General features: G+C 36.7%; 1 protein-coding gene across 2 annotated transcripts in view; it reads right to left on the reverse strand.

Moving 5' to 3' along the window:
- Window positions 1-10,365, reverse strand: part of SPAG17 (sperm associated antigen 17) — a 226,566-nt gene extending 216,201 nt beyond the window's left edge. The window contains exon 1 of one of the 2 annotated variants that reach the window (XM_076000014.1): window positions 10,162-10,245. Coding sequence is in view for 1 of the 2 variants with exons in the window: in XM_012761835.3 (XP_012617289.2) it covers window positions 10,162-10,248 (87 nt within the window). In the remaining variant the exon portion in view is untranslated. Of the gene's footprint in view, window positions 1-10,161 lie in introns of both variants that reach the window. The other variant, XM_012761835.3, reaches the window with a different exon arrangement.
- Between the last annotated feature and the right edge of the window lie 9,342 nt (window positions 10,366-19,707).

Here is a 19,707-nt window from a genome sequence, read left to right on the forward strand (position 1 = left end):
GATGGAGTCAGATTAGAGAGGGCTGAAGAAAGCAGGCTGATTAGACTTTGTCAAAAGTGATTATAAATGATCACTGGCAATTTTTGAGCTGGGAATTAGTATGATATGAGCAGAGTTTATGGAAGATAAGTCTAGAAAAGATAAGTGATTTGACAAACAGAAATAGGCAATCCTATGGTGATTAGAAGTAAAGGGCTCTTTTAAAAATCCAAGGATCAAAAGATATGGGCCTGGGCTATAATGAAGGTATGAGAATGGAGAGGAAAAGATGAAAGTGAGAAAATGTTAATGGAAAACTCAAGAGGACTTAGATGCAGACTGAATATAGGGACAGAACAAGACCAATGAGTTGTAGAAGTGCTTTCATGCCTGTAATTATAGTGTCATGGACAGAAATGGGAAGGTTGAGAGACAGAGGTGGTTTGAGACGTTGATAAGCTAAGTTTTCTCTGGAACAGAGAATGTGGCATACTTCCAGGCAGTAGTAGGAACCATTTTGCTACACATTTTTTTTGGAGATGGAAAAAATTATTTTCCTACCCAAGAATTTATATATATCACAGGTAGAGTATTGAGGTATAAACTTAAATATTTCTATTTGTCCTACTTAGATGATCTTAGCAAGAAGCCTAAAAATTGAATATAAAAAAATGGTACAGTCTTTCTATAATATGAAAGTCAGAGGAAAAGAGATTTATTAAAGATTAAGTCTGATGTTTCAGATAAAATAAGTACCCCTTTCATACTTATTTATTGGTTCTAAGCAACACTTTGATCTCAAGCTTAAGTACTAATTAAATAACTTTCAATAGAAATTTCTTAAATAATTTGTTCTACTGTAATAATATATACCTACCTCATGGCTCTGTTGTAGAGACTGAGATAAGAGATTAAATATGTAAAATTTTGTTTTAAATTATAAAGTCAACATAAAATGCTATGATATCACAACTCATATTTTTGTTAAGAAGGAAGGATGGACTAGTGAAAATATCTAGGATCTGGTCCCTGATGTGCCAAATCACTACATGTCTTTGGACGAGATCTTTAAACACTTAGATATTCAGTTTTATCAAAGGGGCCAGCTATCTTAGATACTCTTAGAATCTCTATCTCTGAACGCATATTAAAAAGGACAGCACTATAATGTATAGCATCACTTTGTGTTTTTCTGTCTCTAGAAGTTATTCTTATGCAAATATTACTTACTTATAAAGAGGAAAACATACATTGATAATGAAAATGTAGTAATTAGAGGCAAGACCTATAAGTCTCAGTAAAGACCTCAATAAGGGTAGGTAAATATTTCAAATATTTTAAAATATGTAGATATTTATACTAAATAAGAATTGAAGGCTTAATCAAGAAGTAAAATCTTAACAAACATTAGGCAAATGATAAGAAGAGTTTCTAGTCCCTTAAGTTGGGAATTAGGGATATGAAATCATCACTACAAAAGGAGTAGTGAATCTGGCTGGGTTGCAGGGTCTTTGGGTTGCCATAAACCTTTTTATGTGCTTTAAATATTTTCTGTGGTGGGTCACAGTAAGAGAATGGAATAACTGTCATGCCAATAGTCAGTCTTACAAGTTATGGGTGCCTTTTTGTTACATGTAAAAATGAAACCTTAAATTAGGAACAAATGAAAAGAAATACCATCCTTGGATAATATGAAAGTAGGAAAGCACTTAAGGATTAAAATGAACAAAACCCCAAACCAAACTCTACCTATGAGATATCTAAAAAATACAAACAAACTTCCAGGGAACACTGCTATTCTGAGGAACACATCTGGGAACAAAAGTCCATAATATCCTAAAAAAAAAAAAAAAAAAAGGCCTAGGATGTGGTCAATCTTAGAGAATGTCCTACGAGCTGATGAGAAGAATGTATATTCAGTGATTTGGGGGTAGAATGTTCTGTATATGTCTATTAGGCCCATTTGTTCTAGAGTTCTGTTTAAATCCATTGTTTGTTTATTTTCTGTTTGGAGGATCTGTCCTATTCTGTCAGGGGGATGTTGAAGTCCCTGGATATTACAGTGCTGCTGTTTATCATTTTGTTTGTTGAAGTAGGATTCACTTTATGAATCTGTACACACCTGTTAGGTGTGTAAACATTTAGAATTATTATGTCTTCTTGCTGAATTGTTCCTTCTACCATTATATAATGACCATCTTAGTCTTTCATTACTTTTGTTGATTTGAAGATGAAGTTATCTGATATGAGAACTACTATACCAGCTTTCTTGCGGTTTCCAATCGCATGGAATATTCTTTTCTAGCCCTTCACCTTGAGTCTGAATGAGTCCTTGTGGGTTATATGTGTTTCCTGAAGACAGTAGATACTTGTATATATTTATCCACTAGGCCAGCCTATGTCTCTTGATTGGGGAGTTCAAGCCATTCACATCTATTGAAAAAACTGATAAGTTGGGTCTATTTCTGTTCATTCTGCTGAGTAGAACTTTGTTGTTTTGTTTTATCTTTCAAGCCATTGTGGTATTTAGCCTCTGATCTTTAGCTTTTGGGTGATTTTATACTGGTGAGTGTCTATTGTGCTGTTCTATGTATAATGCAGTTTTGAGTACTTCTTGCAGGGCAGGTCTTGTCTTGACAAATTCCCTCAGTGTTTGCTTGTCTGACAAAGATTTTATTTCCTCTTCACATACAAAACTTAGTTTTGCAGGATATAAAATTCTAAGTTAGGCATTATTCTGTTTGAGAAGACTGAGAATGGGGTCCCAATTTCTTCTGGATTATAAGGTATCAGTTGAGAAGTCTGTAGCTAGTCTGAGGGGCTTTCCTCAGTAAGGTACCTGCTTTTTTCACCTTATGGCTAATAGGAACACCTCTTTTGTACTTATTTTGGACAGTCTGATGACTATCTGTCCTGTTCTATCAACATAGTGTTTTCCTCTTTGCAATGAATTTCCCAGGAGTCTTTTGAACTTTCTGTATCTGTAAATCTAGATTTCTAGCAAGGCCAGGGACATTTTCCTCAAGTATTCCTCCAAATAAATTATTCAACCCTTGGGTACTTTCTTCCTCACCCTAAAGGATGCCTATGATTCTTATGTTCGGCCTCTTTACATAATCCCATATTTCTTGTAGGCTTTGATTGTTTCTTTTATTTCTCTGCTCTATCTCTGTGACTGGCTTAGTGAGACTTACTTAAAAATGATAAAAGACAGATGCACAAACCCACAGCCAACATTATACTGAACATGGAAAAATTGAAGGCATTCCCGCTTAGAACTGGAACCAGACAAGGTTGCCTTCTATTACCACTTCTATTCAACATAGTACTGGAAGTCCTAGCCAGAGCAATCAGATAAGAGAAGGAAATCAAGGGCATCCAAATGTGGGCAGAAGAGATCAAACTATCCCTCTTTGCTGATGATACGATCTTATATCTAGAAAAACCCAAATATTCTGCCAAGAAGACTGCTGTAATTGATAAATTTAGCAAAGTCTCAAATTACAAAATCAATGTACACAAATCAGTAGCATTCATATATGCAACAGTGAAACTGAGAATCAAATCAAAAACTCAATGCATTTCACAATAGCAACAAAGAAAATAAAATAGTAGGAATATATTTAACTAAAGAGGTAAAAGACCTCTACAGGGAGAATTACAAAACATTGAAAAGGAAATAACAGAGGATGTAAACAAATGGAAAAACATACTATGCTCATGGGTTGGCAGAATCAACATTGTTAAAATCGCTATACTACCAAAGTGATCTATAGATTCAATGTGATCTCTATTAAAATACCAACATCATTTTTCACAGATGAGAAAAAATAATTCTACACTTTGTATGGAACCAGAGAAGACCCCATATAACTACAGGAACCATAAGCAAAATGAACAAATTGGGAGGCATCAATTTACCAGACTATAAGCTATACTAGAAGGTTATAGTAACCAAAACATCATGATACTGGCACAAGAACAGAGACATAGACCAATGGAACAAGACTGAGAACCCAGATATAAGACTGTACTTATATAGCCATCTGATCTTTGACAAAGCATACAAAAATATACATGGGGGATAAAAATCCCTATTCAATAAATGGTGCTGAAAAAATTGGATAGCCACATATAGAAGACTAAAACAGGATCGGCATCTATCATGTCTCACAAAAATCAAGTCATAATGCATAACAGACTTTAACCTAAGGCATGAAACCATAAGAATTCTAGAAGAAAATGTTAGAAAAACTCTTAGAGACATTGGCCTAGGCAAAGAATTTATGAAGAAGACCCCAAGGGAATCACAGCAATAACAAAAATATAAAAATGGGACCTAATCAAATTAAAAAGCTTCTGCACTACCAAGCTTCTACACTACTATCATTAGAATGAATAGACAATCTACAGAATGGGAGAAAATATTTGCATGCTGTTCATCCAATAAAAGGCTGATAACTAGAATCTGTATAGAATTCAGAATTCAGGGAAATCAGCAAGAAAAAAATCAAACAGCCCCATTAAAAAGTGGGCAAAGGACATGAAAAGAAACTTTTCAAAAGAAGATAGACTAATGGCTAAGAAACATATGAAAAAATGCTCAACGTCTCTAATCATCAGGGAAATGCAAATCAAAACCACAATGAGGTATCACTTAAATCCAGTGAGAACTGTTTTTATCAAAAAGTGCCAAAACAACAAATGTTGGCTTGGATGTGGAGAGATAGGAACACTCATACACTGCTCGTGGACTGTAAAGTAGTACAACCTCCATGGAAAGTAGTATGGAGATACCTCAAAGAACTAAAAGTAGAACTACCATTTGATTCAGCAATACCACTAATGGGTATCTACCCAGAGGGAAAAAAAGACATTATATAAAAGAGACATCTGCATTCAAATGTCTATAGCAGCACAATTCATAATTGCAAAGATATGGAAAAAACCCAAGTGCCCATATCAATACATGAGTGGATTAATAAAATGTGGTATATGTACACCATGGAGTACTACACAGCCATAAAAATGGTGAACTACCTATTGTATTATCCTGGATGGAGCTGGGGCCCATTGTTCTAGTGAAGTATCACAAGAATGGAAAAACATATAGCACGTATACTCACCATTAAATAGTACTAATCTATCAACAATAATTTGCACATATGGGAAGTAACATTCATAGGGTGTTGGGTAAGTAGGAGTGGGAAGGAGAAGAATGGTAAATTCACACCTAATGATGTGGTGTACACTGTCTAGGGAATGGGCATGATTGTAGCTCTGACTCGGGTGGTCCAAAGGCAATTTATGTAACTAAAGCATTTGTACCCCTGAGTACTCTGAAATTAAAAAAAAAAAAAAGGTTTATATCTGGTCTGTGATTATTCTCTCTACTGGTACCATGTTTCACTCAACATTAATAACATTGTGAAGGTTTTTTCCTGACCATAACACAACATTCCAATAGAAACATACAGCTCAGTCATTCAGTCATTTTGAAAACGTGACATTTTTCAGAGACAGGCCTTGTGCTATCTGTAAGCTCCTTATAGGAATGGCTATGTTGCTTGAACAACCCTGGAAATGTTTCGTAAATTGACATAAACAAAACATCCACTTATCTCTCCTTTTCCAGCCTAACCTGTCATATGATAGGCTTGGAAGGAATCAAAAATTCAGAATTGATTAAAAAATATCTTATACCAGAGTGGCATAAGCAGGACGGCAGACTAGGAATTCCATTCCTTCTTTCTCCACAAAAACATTTTTAAAAAACTTAAAGACTACAATAACATTCTAGGATCCATGAAGCCAATCAAAGATCTACACCAACTAAGTGGATGACCAATTAAGAAAAAGAAACATTTAATACAGTAGGAAATTTTGGAAATTTTTACTCTCCTTTGCTTCACTCACTCCCCAAGGCAGTGTGTGGTGGTGGCATAGTGAGGAGGAGGTAGCCTAATTCCTGGTTCCCTCTTGTGGACCAGAGAAGCAGAACAGAGCTTGTTTTCAATGTTTTAACCTCTCTGTGGGCTTTCCAAGGGACTGTTTGCTGTCTGGTCTGACTCAGGGTCCATATAGGGAACAGCAGCACAGCTCAGATCTTAGGCTGGCACAAGCCGCATAAGTCAGTAGTAAGCTTTCAGGCACATGAAAGCGTCCGAGGGGTGGCAGACCCATGGACACCTGGGGAAACAGACCATGGGCCGAGGAATGCAGTAGAACATCTAAGACCCTGAAAAAAAGCTGTTGTGAGACTCTTAAGGAGATTAAGACATCTAAAAGCAGTCATAGATGACAGAAATTTAAAAAAACAATTAAAAGCACACTTGGGAACACTCTTACACTGCTGGTGGGACTGCAAATTAATGCAAAGTCTGTGGAAAAGAATTTGGAGATACCTCAAAGAGCTAAAAATAGAAATACCATTTGGTCCAGCAATAGCACTATTAGACATCTACCCAAAAGAACAAAGACATTCTATAATAAAGACATCGGCACTCAAATGTTTATGGCAGCACAATTCACTATTGCAAACTTGGGGGAAAAACCCAAGTGCCCATCAACAAATAAGTGGATTAATAAAATTTGGTATACGTATACAATGGATTATTACTCAATTTTAAGAAACGACGGTGATATAACACTTCTTATATTTTCCTGGATAGAGCTTGAGCCCATCCTCCGAAGTGAGGTATCACAAGAATGGAAGAATAGCTGCCACATGTACTGGCCATCAAATTGGCACTAACTGATCAACACTAAGGTGCTCACACAGTAGTAATATTCTTTGGGGGTTGGGAGGTTGGGGGTGGCTAAACTCACCACTAATGGATGTGGTGAGCATTGTAGGGGGGAAGGGCATGCCTCAAATCATGGTTTGGGTGTGGCAAAGTCATAAAATATAACCAAAATGTTTGTAACCCCATAATATCCTGAAATAAAAATATTGAAAGCAGGAACTCCCACATACTTTTGTACACCTATGTTAATAGCTGCAATATTCACAATAGCTAAAAGGTAAAAATAATCCAAGGTCGCATCAATGGATGAATGAGTAAATAAAATGTATATATATACAATGAAATATTATTCAGCCTTGAAAAGTAAGGAAATTCTGACACATGCTACAATATGAATGAACCTTGAGAACATTATACTAAGTGAAACAAATCAGACACAAAAAGACAAACACTGTATAATTCCACTTATGTGAATTACCTAGAGTAATCAAATTCACAGAGATAGAAAATAGAATTGTGGCTTCTAAGGGCTGACAAGAAGGAAGGATGAGGAACTAATATTGTTTAATGATTACAATGATTACTGAGTGCTTAGATTAACACCTCTTCCTCTCACTGTGGCTGATGGAGTCTGTCTTGATATTTGTATGAAAAGATTTTAATTTATATGACACCAAAGCATCTTTGACTTTCTAATGCTGCTTAAGATCATAAATATAATGTCTATGTCACATACATACCCACACTAATGTGTATTTTTATAGTCTTATTGCCAATGTAACTAAATATTTTCTTTTCATTTAATTTGAGGTGTGGTATTTCACATATATTAGTAAGATAAATGTTTTGGTATATAGATAGCAAAGACAGTAACTTATTGTTTGATTGACTGAATTAATTTAGATATTATGTATAACTGGCATTGGTCTAACTTAACCCTTTTCTCTCTTCAATTTAAATGTGTCAGATTTATTTAAGGCACATACTGGTTTCCTTACCTAAAGTAAGGAAGCTCCTTCATTCTACCTGTTCAAATTCCACCTATTTTTTAGGGCCCAGATAAACGCAAAGCATTTCCTGACTGCCCCCCAAGTCCATTCATCTTCCTAACCTTTAGTATCCATGTAATCATTTAGTGCTTGGTAACAGACAACTTTGTATTATTTGCTATCATTTTATGTTTTTAGAACCAACTAAAACGGACAATTATTCCAGCCTCTAAGGATAGTCCAAAATAGTGATATAAGATAAATTCACTAAAAACAAATTGCAAACTTGTTTATCCTCTTTAACATATTGGGAACTCATGTCCCAATATAAACATGAGTTCAAAACTGCTATTGATTTGGACTCTTCAATGAGTTAACTCTAAAATCTAGTTTATGGAAGATTAGAGGAATTACTTCCTTCTCTCCCATCCCTCAACACACACATACAAAAAATTCACACACTAGCATACACAATCAGTAATAACTTGCATATGAGTAATAACTGCATGGAAAGAAACTGAAACTCTCTGGGAACTAAAACAACATTTTTTTGAGCACACACTATGTGCAAAACACTCTGTTAAGCCCTGTGAATAAGGAATTCACATATCTACAGTCATAGTTAAACTAAATTCAGAGTCTATTACATCGGTAGCTAGGACATGCCTCTGGACATTAAATTGCTGGCTTAATCTGGGAATTTTCCTTTTGGATCAGACAGATATAAAACAAGGATGAGAGAAAATATGGGAAAAGGTAGAGGGCAGTTGTTTTCTCCCTGCAATAAGAAAACATGTATTCCAACAAAATTGTAAAAAATTGAGTTCACACTTCATAGTTAAAACTAAAACTGCATATTAGCTTGAGTTCAAATTCTTTCTATTAATATGTAAGATTTATTGAAATTATATTGTTTGAGTAGGATCAAGAATGCTGAATATTATTTCAGGTTTTCAAGCCATAAGGAAAAATAGTGCCTTTAGGTTTTCCATTCAACTAGGAAAATTATAGCTTCATATTTGCAACACTAAAGCTAATGCAGTGTCAGCACTTCCATCCAACTCCGTTGTTCAGCAGTTTATAATTCAAGCAGAAATGTTCACTCCAAGCCCACACTTGGCCTACACAATCTCAAAGAAAATGGAGAAAAAAAATTTCTGGCTAGTGCTGACTTATAAAAGCAAGAGAGAGTACTTTTACAAAGTGCTTTGAAAAACATCTTTGAGAATTTGAGAACGTAACTGGGGATTACTGAGTTGACATCCTTCATTACTAACGTTATAGAAATGACCCCAAATTCCATGACATCACATCAGCATCAGCACTATCATAACTGCTTTCAAGAAAGTCTTCACAACTAATTTCCATATCAGACAGAATTACTTTTCATAGACAAAAACAATTATAGTAGAAATAAAGACAAATAGGTAAAAATTTCTCATGAGGACAACACAAAACTTTGTTTACTCTTCATGCTTTCCTTTGTGTACTCTCTAATGCACCACATACACACATATAAAATTAAAAAAAAATAATTTTTTCCACTTTTTAAAGTAGTCACAATGGCAGGGGTGGATTTTCCAGAAACCCATCCTTTTCTTCCCAAATGTTAATTTGGACTTAGAAACAGCTTAGTGTAGAAGTGGATTTCCAGCTGCAGGTGACAAGAGCTACTGGGCTCCGCACTTTCTAAGGTGGTGCGGGAGCCAGTCAGTTCTGGAATCGTGCACCTTGAAGTCATGGGGCAGGCAGGCTGTACACTGCCCGGTGCCTTTGTGATATCCTATGGATGAATCTGCCAGCCAACCCCTCATTGTCGTGGTCTCCTACACATTCAAAATATGTCAACACATTAATACAGTGGGACCAGGGCATTGCATAAGAAAGTCACCCTTTCCTATCTGTAGAAGGCTCCCTTGTATTAAACACCCTGTTATCCCAAGCACTGCGAGTCTATTTTCACTCAGCATTTATTAAAGCCTTGCTATGGGCCGGGCCACATAGGATTTGATGAGATTCCCGTCCTTTAAGAGATGTCCTTTAGGAGGAAGTGAACAGTTCGTCAAGACAACTCCAGGATAACTGTGCAGTGCCCTCTGAGAAACTGCACTGAAAAGCGTCTTGCAGTGTCAGGGCAACGCCTCCCCTCCTCCCGGCCACGCACTTCTCCCGCCCTTTGAAATCACACCGCGTCAGCCGGCGCGGCGGGCGCGTTCCCTTCCTTCTCCCCCTTAACGTCCGCGGGTTTGTTTATCAAGCACTCCCTGCCTCTGGACCCCTGAGTCGTTTTCTGTGAGGAGGCCCTCGGGCGAGGGTGGGGGCAGTACTAAAAACGACCGCGTTTTCAGAGTTTCAGAGGGAGGGCAGCAATGGCGCCTGCTGCGAGGGGGTCTGGCGGTCTTGCTTCTGGCGTTGCCGTGAGAGGACTGGAAGGTCTCAAATCTCACCTGATTGAAGTGTGCAGATATGAGCGAGGGCTCCCATAACTTAGGACTGGTGTTCACAGCCTCGCCTTTTTCTTTCTTGGGTGCCATGCAAAGGACCGGAGGAGCATTGGCCTCTAAGCTGGGCGCAGGCCGTGCCAAAGCGTCCCTGCTGCCATAGTAACCGAAGCCACGCCCAGTTTCTGAAGTAATTCGGATCCCCTCAGCCCCGGCGGAGCCGGAATCCCGGCGCCAACCGCTTCCGTCGCCTTGGCAACGGAGTTTCCGAGCGCGCGCGGCAGCTTTTGGGGTGGGGTTCCCAGTACGCCTGGGCCAAACTTTAGGATTTTCCAGCCGCGAAGCTGTACAAGTGGAGGACAGGACGTGGCTGACCTCGAGCTGCCCAGGCTACCTTTTTTTACTCACTACGATCTTCTGCTTCTTCTGGAATCCCTCTGTGTTCTGAGGCGTTGTCTAGAAACTCAAAATCCCTGTAATCCCATCCAGGACTCCTCCATAACGATTTCTTCGGATCCTGAGTAACATTGAATGGACCCCTCAAGAGGCAGCCCATGCTGTTTTTTTTCCAACCGCTCTATTCTGCCAAAACTCTTCGTTATATGAAGCCAATTTGTCTCCCGCTGACTTCTACCCTCTGCTCTGGTCTTAGTTCTGCCTCCTGGACCTTACTAAACAAAGCCAATCCTTATTCCATGTGATCCCTTATCTAATTGTAGATGGGATTAATGTTTTTCCATCTTGTCTTCTCTGCTTAAATATTTCCAGTTAATTTAAACTGTAGCCTATTGTCAAGAAAAACCTTACTTTTTTCCCTTTTCTCCAGCCTGTTAACTCATCAATATCTATTTGAACAAATTCCCCAAAATAATGATAGTAACAACTATTGTTTCTTAAGCACTGCTTATATATGCTGTACATAATTATTTCATTTAATTCTCACAACAACCTTATCTCAAGTCCCACAGTGTTTGATTAATGATGCCAGGATTAAAATCTAGGATTTTCTGAGCCCCAGATCCAGTGTGCTTAACCTCTACGCTACTACTGTTGTAGGCCTGCCAAAATGAGGTCTAGCTCCCTTTTGTTTTTTATTGCAATGAGACGAATTTAAGGATACCCAGGAGCAGAGCCAGCCAAAGGTACTCTGCTGTCTCTTTAGTCTGTATAAAATGCAGTGCTGACCAGTGCTTAACTATCCCCTGAGGCCCTGGACTTTGCCTAGAGGTGATATGCTCCAGTTGTCCCTGTGGGCCAGGATGACAGGTGGTGCAAGTAACCAGAAGCTTAACTACATTCAGCACAACCTGACGGGTGGGTGACATTGTACAGGAGGAAGACAATCTGACCGTTTTAATTTCTTTCTTTGAGGAAGAAATGGGGAAGGGTGCAGTGAGTGGTATCCATTCACTAGTACCTTACTTCATTTGGGGAGCAGTTTTAATGATGATGTTACTTTTCAACTCTTGTTCATAATTTGGACCAATGAAGGGAAATTTCTCCTTACGCCCAAATTCTTTAATACAGATATAATCAGCCCTCTTGTATCCATAGTTCTCCATCCCTAGATTCAACTAACAGAAGATTGAAAATATAAACAAAACAAAAACATGTACAATGGAAAATAATACAACCATAAAAATAATACAAATAAAAAATAATACAGTATAATAACTATTCCCAGAGCATTTACATTGTATTAGGAATCTAGAGATGATAATATAGGAGATGATGTGCATAGGTTGTATGCAAATACTATGTCATTTAATTAAAAGACTTGAACATCTATGGACTTTGGCTTGGTAGGAGGATCTTGGAACCAATGCCCTGTGGATATCAAGGGATTACTATGTTAAAGAAAAGAATAATTTCTAGAAACAGTCTTTCACAGAAAATTTATCCAAAAGTACAAGTTTTCCTTTCTTGCTGCAGTAAGTATAGTAGTATATCTTCTTGGAAGAGAATAGATCCATGCAGTCTAGCCACAATTCACATCTAGAAGCCCTCTCTTCTTGTCTTGAGAATAAAATGACTGATTCATGGAGATGCCAAAAGGATCTGCCAGAAAATAATTTTCCTGAGAATCTCCATAACAACCACCTAGGCTGCCACTGATTAATTTTCATAGAATTTTCTTCAAAAGTTAGTTCTTCACCAAAATTTTCTTAGCATTATGAGATAAAAATTATCTTTGTATTGTGGCTTGAAAATAAAGGTAAATCTCTTACAAAAACAAAAAAAAATCTGAGTAATCATTGATTACATCATTCTGAATTTTCATCATAATTCTTCCCATAGTTTTAAACTGGGGGGAAAAATCTGCCTTTTTATTAGCAGGTAGTAAAAGTTTTATTGGCATTCCAGTATGTTTTATAAAAAATTTAAGTAGATGTTTATGCAGGTCATGTTACATTACTAATTTTCCTTCTTCTTGAATATGAGTGCACACTTCAAAACAAAGCATATTATCTACAATCAGCTCAGCCAAATGGCTAGCAGATGATTGATAAAATAGGTTGCAGATAAGAAAAATAAACAAAAGAGAAAAAATGGAATAAGGAGAGAAAAGTAACATTGTGTTATTTTTAAATTGCAAAGAAAGTGTCACTAGCTATTTCTTATAAGTGATAGCTGTCCAACCCCAGTTTTGGCAGGAATAAAATGTTTGTGATATTTATTGTGGCAAAAACTGCCTAGCTGTTAACAGACATTTCCTTTTCCTTTCTTCTGCTATGAGAATCAGACAACATTTTATCAACCTTCCAAATATTGTCCATGCCCTTCCTCTTTCTGCTTGGATATTGTGGTGACACTGAAAATCTTGAATCTCTGAATGATTGCTGTGGCACAGAGGTCTCCCCTGCCCTTGAGCATCACTCTGCTCCCCCCACCAAAGACTTTTGCTTGGGACTATTAAGTAGATGAGAAATAAACTTTTATTTTTTTAAGCTGCTGAAATACTGGGGTCTGCTATAGCAGGTAGAGTTATCCTAACTACTCTTACATTTTTGACAATTTTTATTTTAGGATCAGTTGTTAGTAAATCTAACAGTAGCCAGATTTTCTGAAACTGCCTGAGAAAACAAGCTTGCACCTTCAAGTAGGCAGTACACAATGCTAGCTACTGTGAAAAGCATGAAGATCCCTTTGGTAGACTGCATTTAGTATTACCCACCAGATCTTTTTTTTTTTTTTTTTTTTTTTTTTTTTTTTTTTTTTGAGACAGAGTCTCGCTTTGTTGCCTAGGCTAGAGTGAGTGCCATGGCGTCAGCCTAGCTCACAGCAACCTCAAACTCCTGGGCTCAAGCGATCCTTCTGTCTCAGCCTCCCAAGTAGCTGGGACTACAGGCATGAGCCACCATGCCCAGCTAATTTTTTCTATATATATTAGTTGGCCAATTAGTTTCTTTCTATTTATAGTAGAGACGGGGTCTCGCTCTTGCTCAGGCTGGTTTCGAACTCCCGACCTCGAGCAATCCGCCCGCCTCGGCCTCCCAGAGAGCTAGGATTACAGGCGTGAGCCACCGCGCCCGGCCTACCCACCAGATCTTGATCTCACTCTTTACCTTGCTTTCCACCTGCTTGTACAGTACATTCTTTCACTTCTTTATCTAGTAAATACAAGTTTTACTTTAAACAAGTGGCTTGCATAGTAAAGTAATACAGCAAACTAGTCTTCTTATGTCACATACACTTAGGAAAATTTTTGGCTGTTTTTCAAAGACAAACCAACAAGATCTCTTATCTATCTATCTAAATTAAAATTTTCCCAATGATTTAAAGGAATTCAACATTTTAAAAGCCAAAATAAAGATTCCAAGATGGAAGAATGCATTTATAGTATAATCTTTTGTAATTTTCTTTGTAAAGTCCTACCAAAATAAATTTATATATAGAAAGTCTTCCAAAATTGATTTAAGATAGTTAAAATAAAGGTTTTATTACAGAATACTTTTTGCACAGTTTTGACCTTTTTCATTATTCTAGGGAGAGTGGTACTCTAGATAATTTATGATACAAAATGGGAAGACATTATATAGTAACCAAATTTATAGGGGGTTTCATTGTAGAATTGGTCTGTTTAATTTCAGAAAATAGGTGTGAATGACAATGTTCATAGTTTTAAGAAGTGAAAGGCATTCAGCCAAAAAGGGTCTCTGCCAGGAACAGAAAAAAAAAAAAAAAGCATTACCATCTGTCATACATTTATGCTTTTTTGGTATAATAAATTGTTTCCCCCACTAAATATAAGTTGAAACTTTATAAGCATATACTTTACTACATAAATTTTCCCATATGGCAGTGGCTAAAACAAAACTATACTCTTTGGAGAGTTTTCTTTTACGTTGGCAGGGTTACTCCTGGTTTGTTTGATTTAATTTTCCCAGTAAGATTTTGTTTAATATGTTTAGTTCACCAAGGACTGTGTACTTTTAGGGATACACTGTTTCTTTAGGCTATGATTACTGAATAAGTTATTTCTTCAACTGTTACACTTTGATTTCATAATTCATTCTTACTCAGGTGTGAAGTCAGCCATAGTATTTTTCATACCTGAAAAGGTCTAGCTAGCTACTGATGCATCCAGTATTTTCATTGTTGTCAGGTAACATCAGGAGCTATGGATCAATTCACTTCTAGGCCAAGATTCCACATATTCAAAATCCATCTAATTGCACCAAACAGCTTGCCTTTGGTTAAGAAGTCCTCACTGATTTCTCTGGATGGCATCTTACATCTAAGAACACCTTTTGCTATATGTCTTGTTCATACTATGATCTTTGTATTTCTAACCTTCAAAATAAAATGCTATAATACACTGTCTTTGGGTTTTTATTGTGTGTGATGCAGATGGCTAGATCTCATGTGGCTACAGGGTCCAAAACATATGGAGAATATTACACCTGCTTTCTATGGTCAGCATTAGCTTCCTATTCAGTTTTGAGTGCTATTTAAAGTGTTGACTTTAATCTTTAAAGCCCCTCATTGTTTAGAAGCCTGTTATTCCAGATATCACATCTCTCCCTATGCATCATCGTGGCAATTAAAATCAGCTGTAGGGCTTGCAGTTTGCAATCCCAAGTGAATTGTGGGGAGCCTGGGAGTAGATTACTTTCTAAAGAAGAACTTCCCTAAGAATCCTCAGTTTCTGTCAACGATAAAAGCAGTATTTGGAGTTTACAGTTTTGGCCTTGAATATCTTGTCATATATCTGTGAGTCTCTGGCACCATAAGTAAGTGCTGTTGATTTAGTTTTTATGTCATTTGTGGCAAGAATGTTTAGAATACCAAATCTATTTTTAATGAATCAGAGAAATAGCAGTTGTGCATATTAAAAATAGACAAAGCTAAAATTCATCTGTTTCTTATTTGTTAGTGTGGGAGTTTTCACTCTAGTGTTCTCTCACTCAAGTTTTTCTTTGAATCTAATTTTAATATCTTCAGTGAAGGGATTTGCCCTTAATCCTCAGGGAACCATTTCAAAATCCATAACTCATGGTAAGTCACTTCTCTAAATGCTTAGCTAAATGTTTGACTTCTTAATATTTTATCAGATGCCTGTTACTTATATATTTGTGCTATGTTAAGTAATAACTTTCTTTTTGCTATGTACATGGTCCAAACCCTATGTTTGAGGTGAACTTACTTCAAGTGAACAAACTACACCAATTCATATCATGCCAGTCCATGGAGCAATCATTTGGGGAGAAAAGACGATTGGTAATGAGGCTTTGAGAAACCGGTAGTCCTATATATGAGGCTTTGATAAACAGTGGTGTCTACTACTTTTCTTATCATTCCTTCTTCAACTTCTCTCTTTTCACTTCCTAGCCAGACTCTCAGCCTTCCTCAAAAAATGCAGGATACCAATAGGAAGATGTCTGAATGATATCCAGGGAAATTTATCTCTAACTATGATCTGGTAAATATTAAATGCAATTGTGCATTTAGATAGTTTTTCTATCTTTCTATGTGTGTCTGTCCCTGTTTCCATGAATTAATTTTCCTTTATCTGGGTTCCAATTTTTGTGTAATACTCTGGTGTTGAAGGAACCCCACTCAAAGATTGTGAGATACCATGGTGTCCAACTTACTGAGAAAGGATTGTCATTTCCTTTAATGTTTCAAACTTATAGATCATTTGTTTACCCAATAACTATTAAATGTTCTTCCTTAAGTTTCTTCTGCCTTCCGATGGAATATTTTATACTGTATTCATCTCTCTTTAAGAAAATGTATAAACATTTAAATGGAATTAAATAGAATTTTATTTCATGGGTGATTGGTGTTGACATTTATAGGGCTGGGAATACTAGAAGAATAAGGTTCTGGAGGTATGCAGGTGAGGAATTATGAGTTTAGTTTTAGACACGTTTAGTGAGCACATCTTGAGACATCTAAACATGTAAAATATGCAATTGGATATGTGAGCCTGGTGCTCAGAGGAGGGATAAATGTGGGTGAATCATATGCTTATATGTAGCAACTGAAACTGAGTATGGATTAGTTTTCCTGTAGAGACCACAAAGTAAGCAGGGGAGCAGGACTCAGAGCTGAGCCTTTAGGAGACTTTAGCTGCAAGGAAGCAAATGAACCTGTGACCAAAGAGGTGTGTCATTGAAGCTAAAGGACAGGATAAGAGTATTTTCAGAATGAGGGAATGGCCAGCAGTCCTGAATGCTACTGAGAAGTCAGATGAGAAAGATGAGAAAGACTGAAAACTGCTTGCTGGATTTAGGGAAGAGAAGGTCAATAGTAGTTAGCTCCTGTACTTTAAAGTCTTTGGTAAGTGGCAACTGCATTCATTTGAATGCAGTTCCTATGCAGGTAATTTTTCTACGGTTCTTGGTTTAAACAAATCTTTAAGAGTAGATTTTTTTAAAAAATTAAATTTCTAGGGGTCAGGCGTAGTGATTCAGGGACCTGTAATCCCAGCTTTAGAAGGATTTAGGAGGCTCAGGCAGGAGGATCACCTGAGACCAGGAGTTCAAGACCAGCCTGGATAAGACAGTAAGACGCTATCTGTACAAAAAATTTAAAAAATTTTCCAGGCATGGTGGCATGCATCTTTTGGGAGGCTGAGGTGGGAGGATTGCTTGAGTTCAGGAGTTTGAGGTTAACAGTGAGCTATGATCATGCTATTGCACTCCAGCCTGGGTGACAGAACAAGAGCCTGTCTCTGAAAATTTTTTAAAAATTATTTCCAACAGTTTGATATGTGGTGAATTCTTTGAAAAATCATCTATATTGCAATACATAGTTTTAATTGTATATATTTGCATATTCAAATGTATTTTCTTTCAGATATCAATGAACACTAGCTTCTATATGAAGTGTAAAGAAATATTCACAAAACTGGCATCTTTTAAGTTTTTAAGAAGTTTAAGAAGAAGTTTGTTGAAACCTTAACATAATTTCTAGTAAGAATATGATAGGAAGGAAACCATTTTATAAAAGTCTACTTTAACTATGTTGTGTGACTGCATTAGTCTGAAAAGAGAGTGGGGATTATGGCATATTGAGGAAAAGACTGTATTTTTGCCCTTTTCCAAATACATATTTTCAGAAAACTTCCAACAAAACTTTTACTTTCTGGCTGATAAAAAGGAAATATGAGGAAAGAACACAAAGAAAAAGAAAAACTTGGAGTCAAACACTAGGAAGCAAAGAAAGATGATAAGAAATGACTCATACAAGCATGAAATAATTTCAGCCAATGAACAAGTCCATCAGCAGAACAAATGCTACTTCTAAAGGTGGTGTTATATGCTACTTCTCTGTCTCACTCCATTCCTGAATGAATCTATTCAGGTCTTCCACTGTTTCCTTTACGGGAGCCAACTGTTCCTAACTTTGCCCACCCAAATAACAGCTTCCTTGACTCTTTCCTGTATTTTGACTCTGTACTATATTAAATAAAACTTCATTCTTTGTCTGTTATGCTTTGATTGGTATGCTTTACTTTTTCTCTTGTGAATAGCAGTGCCTTCCTTATGCATCCATAGTTGTTCCCCCCTTAGGCTGGTTATAATCTTTAGACTTATTCTTATTCACAATCAAGTTACACAATCTGTCAATCATCCACATTTTAAAACTTTTATGATTATTTTTGCATAACTGTATGCACTTCACCTGAGCCAGCTATCTTAATCCTTTAGAGTGTGGCCATTTTCCACTACTATACGTTTGTGTAATAACCATTGCCAATTTTATACCACTAAGTAAATTTCTCATTTTATTGAAATTGTTTTTATAAAGCTTAAATTACTCACATTTATACTCATAATCTCTCCTCCCTTCCCCTTCGCTGTGGTAGGCGTTTGAAATCCTATTAAACTATTTGTTATCATAGTTTCCCCAAACCCTAATATTAGCTGTTTAAGTTGCCACATACTCCTTCCTCAACACAACAGAGGGTTATTAAAAATTGGAGAATCAGATCATTAAGCTGAGAGGCATTTTCACAGATCATCTTGTGCAAAGGGAATAACATTCTTTCCCCTGGCTGTGTGTGATGTCCTCTTTGCTTTAGTTTCTTTATGAAATAGGGATAGGCTGTTGTGAAGGTTAAAGTAGTTAGAAGCGATAATTGCTTAAAACAGTTCATGACATAGAGCTATGCCCTCAATAAATGTTATTGTTAAAATAAACTTTTTATTTTAGAGTAGTTTTAGATTTACAGAAAAGTTGCAAAGATAGTTCAGAGAGTTCCCATAAATCCTTCACCCAATTCCCCCTATTGTTAACATCTTAAATTAGTACGGTACATTGGTCACAACAAATGAACCATTACTGATATGCTATTATTAACCAATAGTTTTAATTTAATTTCCTCTTTCTGTTCTAGGTTCCCATCCAGGGTACTGCATTACATTTAGATGTCAAGTCTCCTTAGGGACCTCGACTGATAATTTCTCAAACTTTCCCTGTTCTTAATGACTTTGACAATTTTGAGGTGGTAAGATATTTTGTGGAATGTTCCTCAATTTTGGTTTGTCTGAATATTTTCTCATGCTTAGACTGGAGAAAAAGATCAAAGATGTAAAGTGCCATTCTCATCACATCATATGAAGGGCACATGCTATCAACGTGACTTATCATTGACGATGTTAAATTTGATCACCTGGCTGAGGTAGTTTTTTCAGATTTCACTTCTGCAAAGTTACTCTCCCCCTACACACCTTTCCATACTGTATTTTTTGGAAGGATGTCACTATTTTCAGCCCACTCTTAAGGTATGGGGAGTTATGCTCCAGCCTTCTTTAGGGGGGCACTATCCACATAAATAATTTGGAATTCTTCTGTATGGGAAATTTTCTATTTTCCCTTCTTTATTTATTTAGTCATTTATTTGTATCAGTAAAGATTCTTGAATTTATCTTTTGGCTTATATTGCAATGGTATATCCTTGGGTTGTATTACAAATATAATACAATATTTATTTTATTTTATTTTCAGCTCAGTTTTATAGCTTTGATAATTGAGAGCTCTTTCAGTTGGCTCCTGTGTTTCCTTAATTGACCCCCTTATTGTTTTGTTTTGATCACTTTA

This window comes from Microcebus murinus, chromosome 2, assembly GCF_040939455.1.
Source record: "Microcebus murinus isolate Inina chromosome 2, M.murinus_Inina_mat1.0, whole genome shotgun sequence".
Taxonomy (NCBI): Eukaryota; Metazoa; Chordata; class Mammalia; order Primates; family Cheirogaleidae; genus Microcebus; species Microcebus murinus.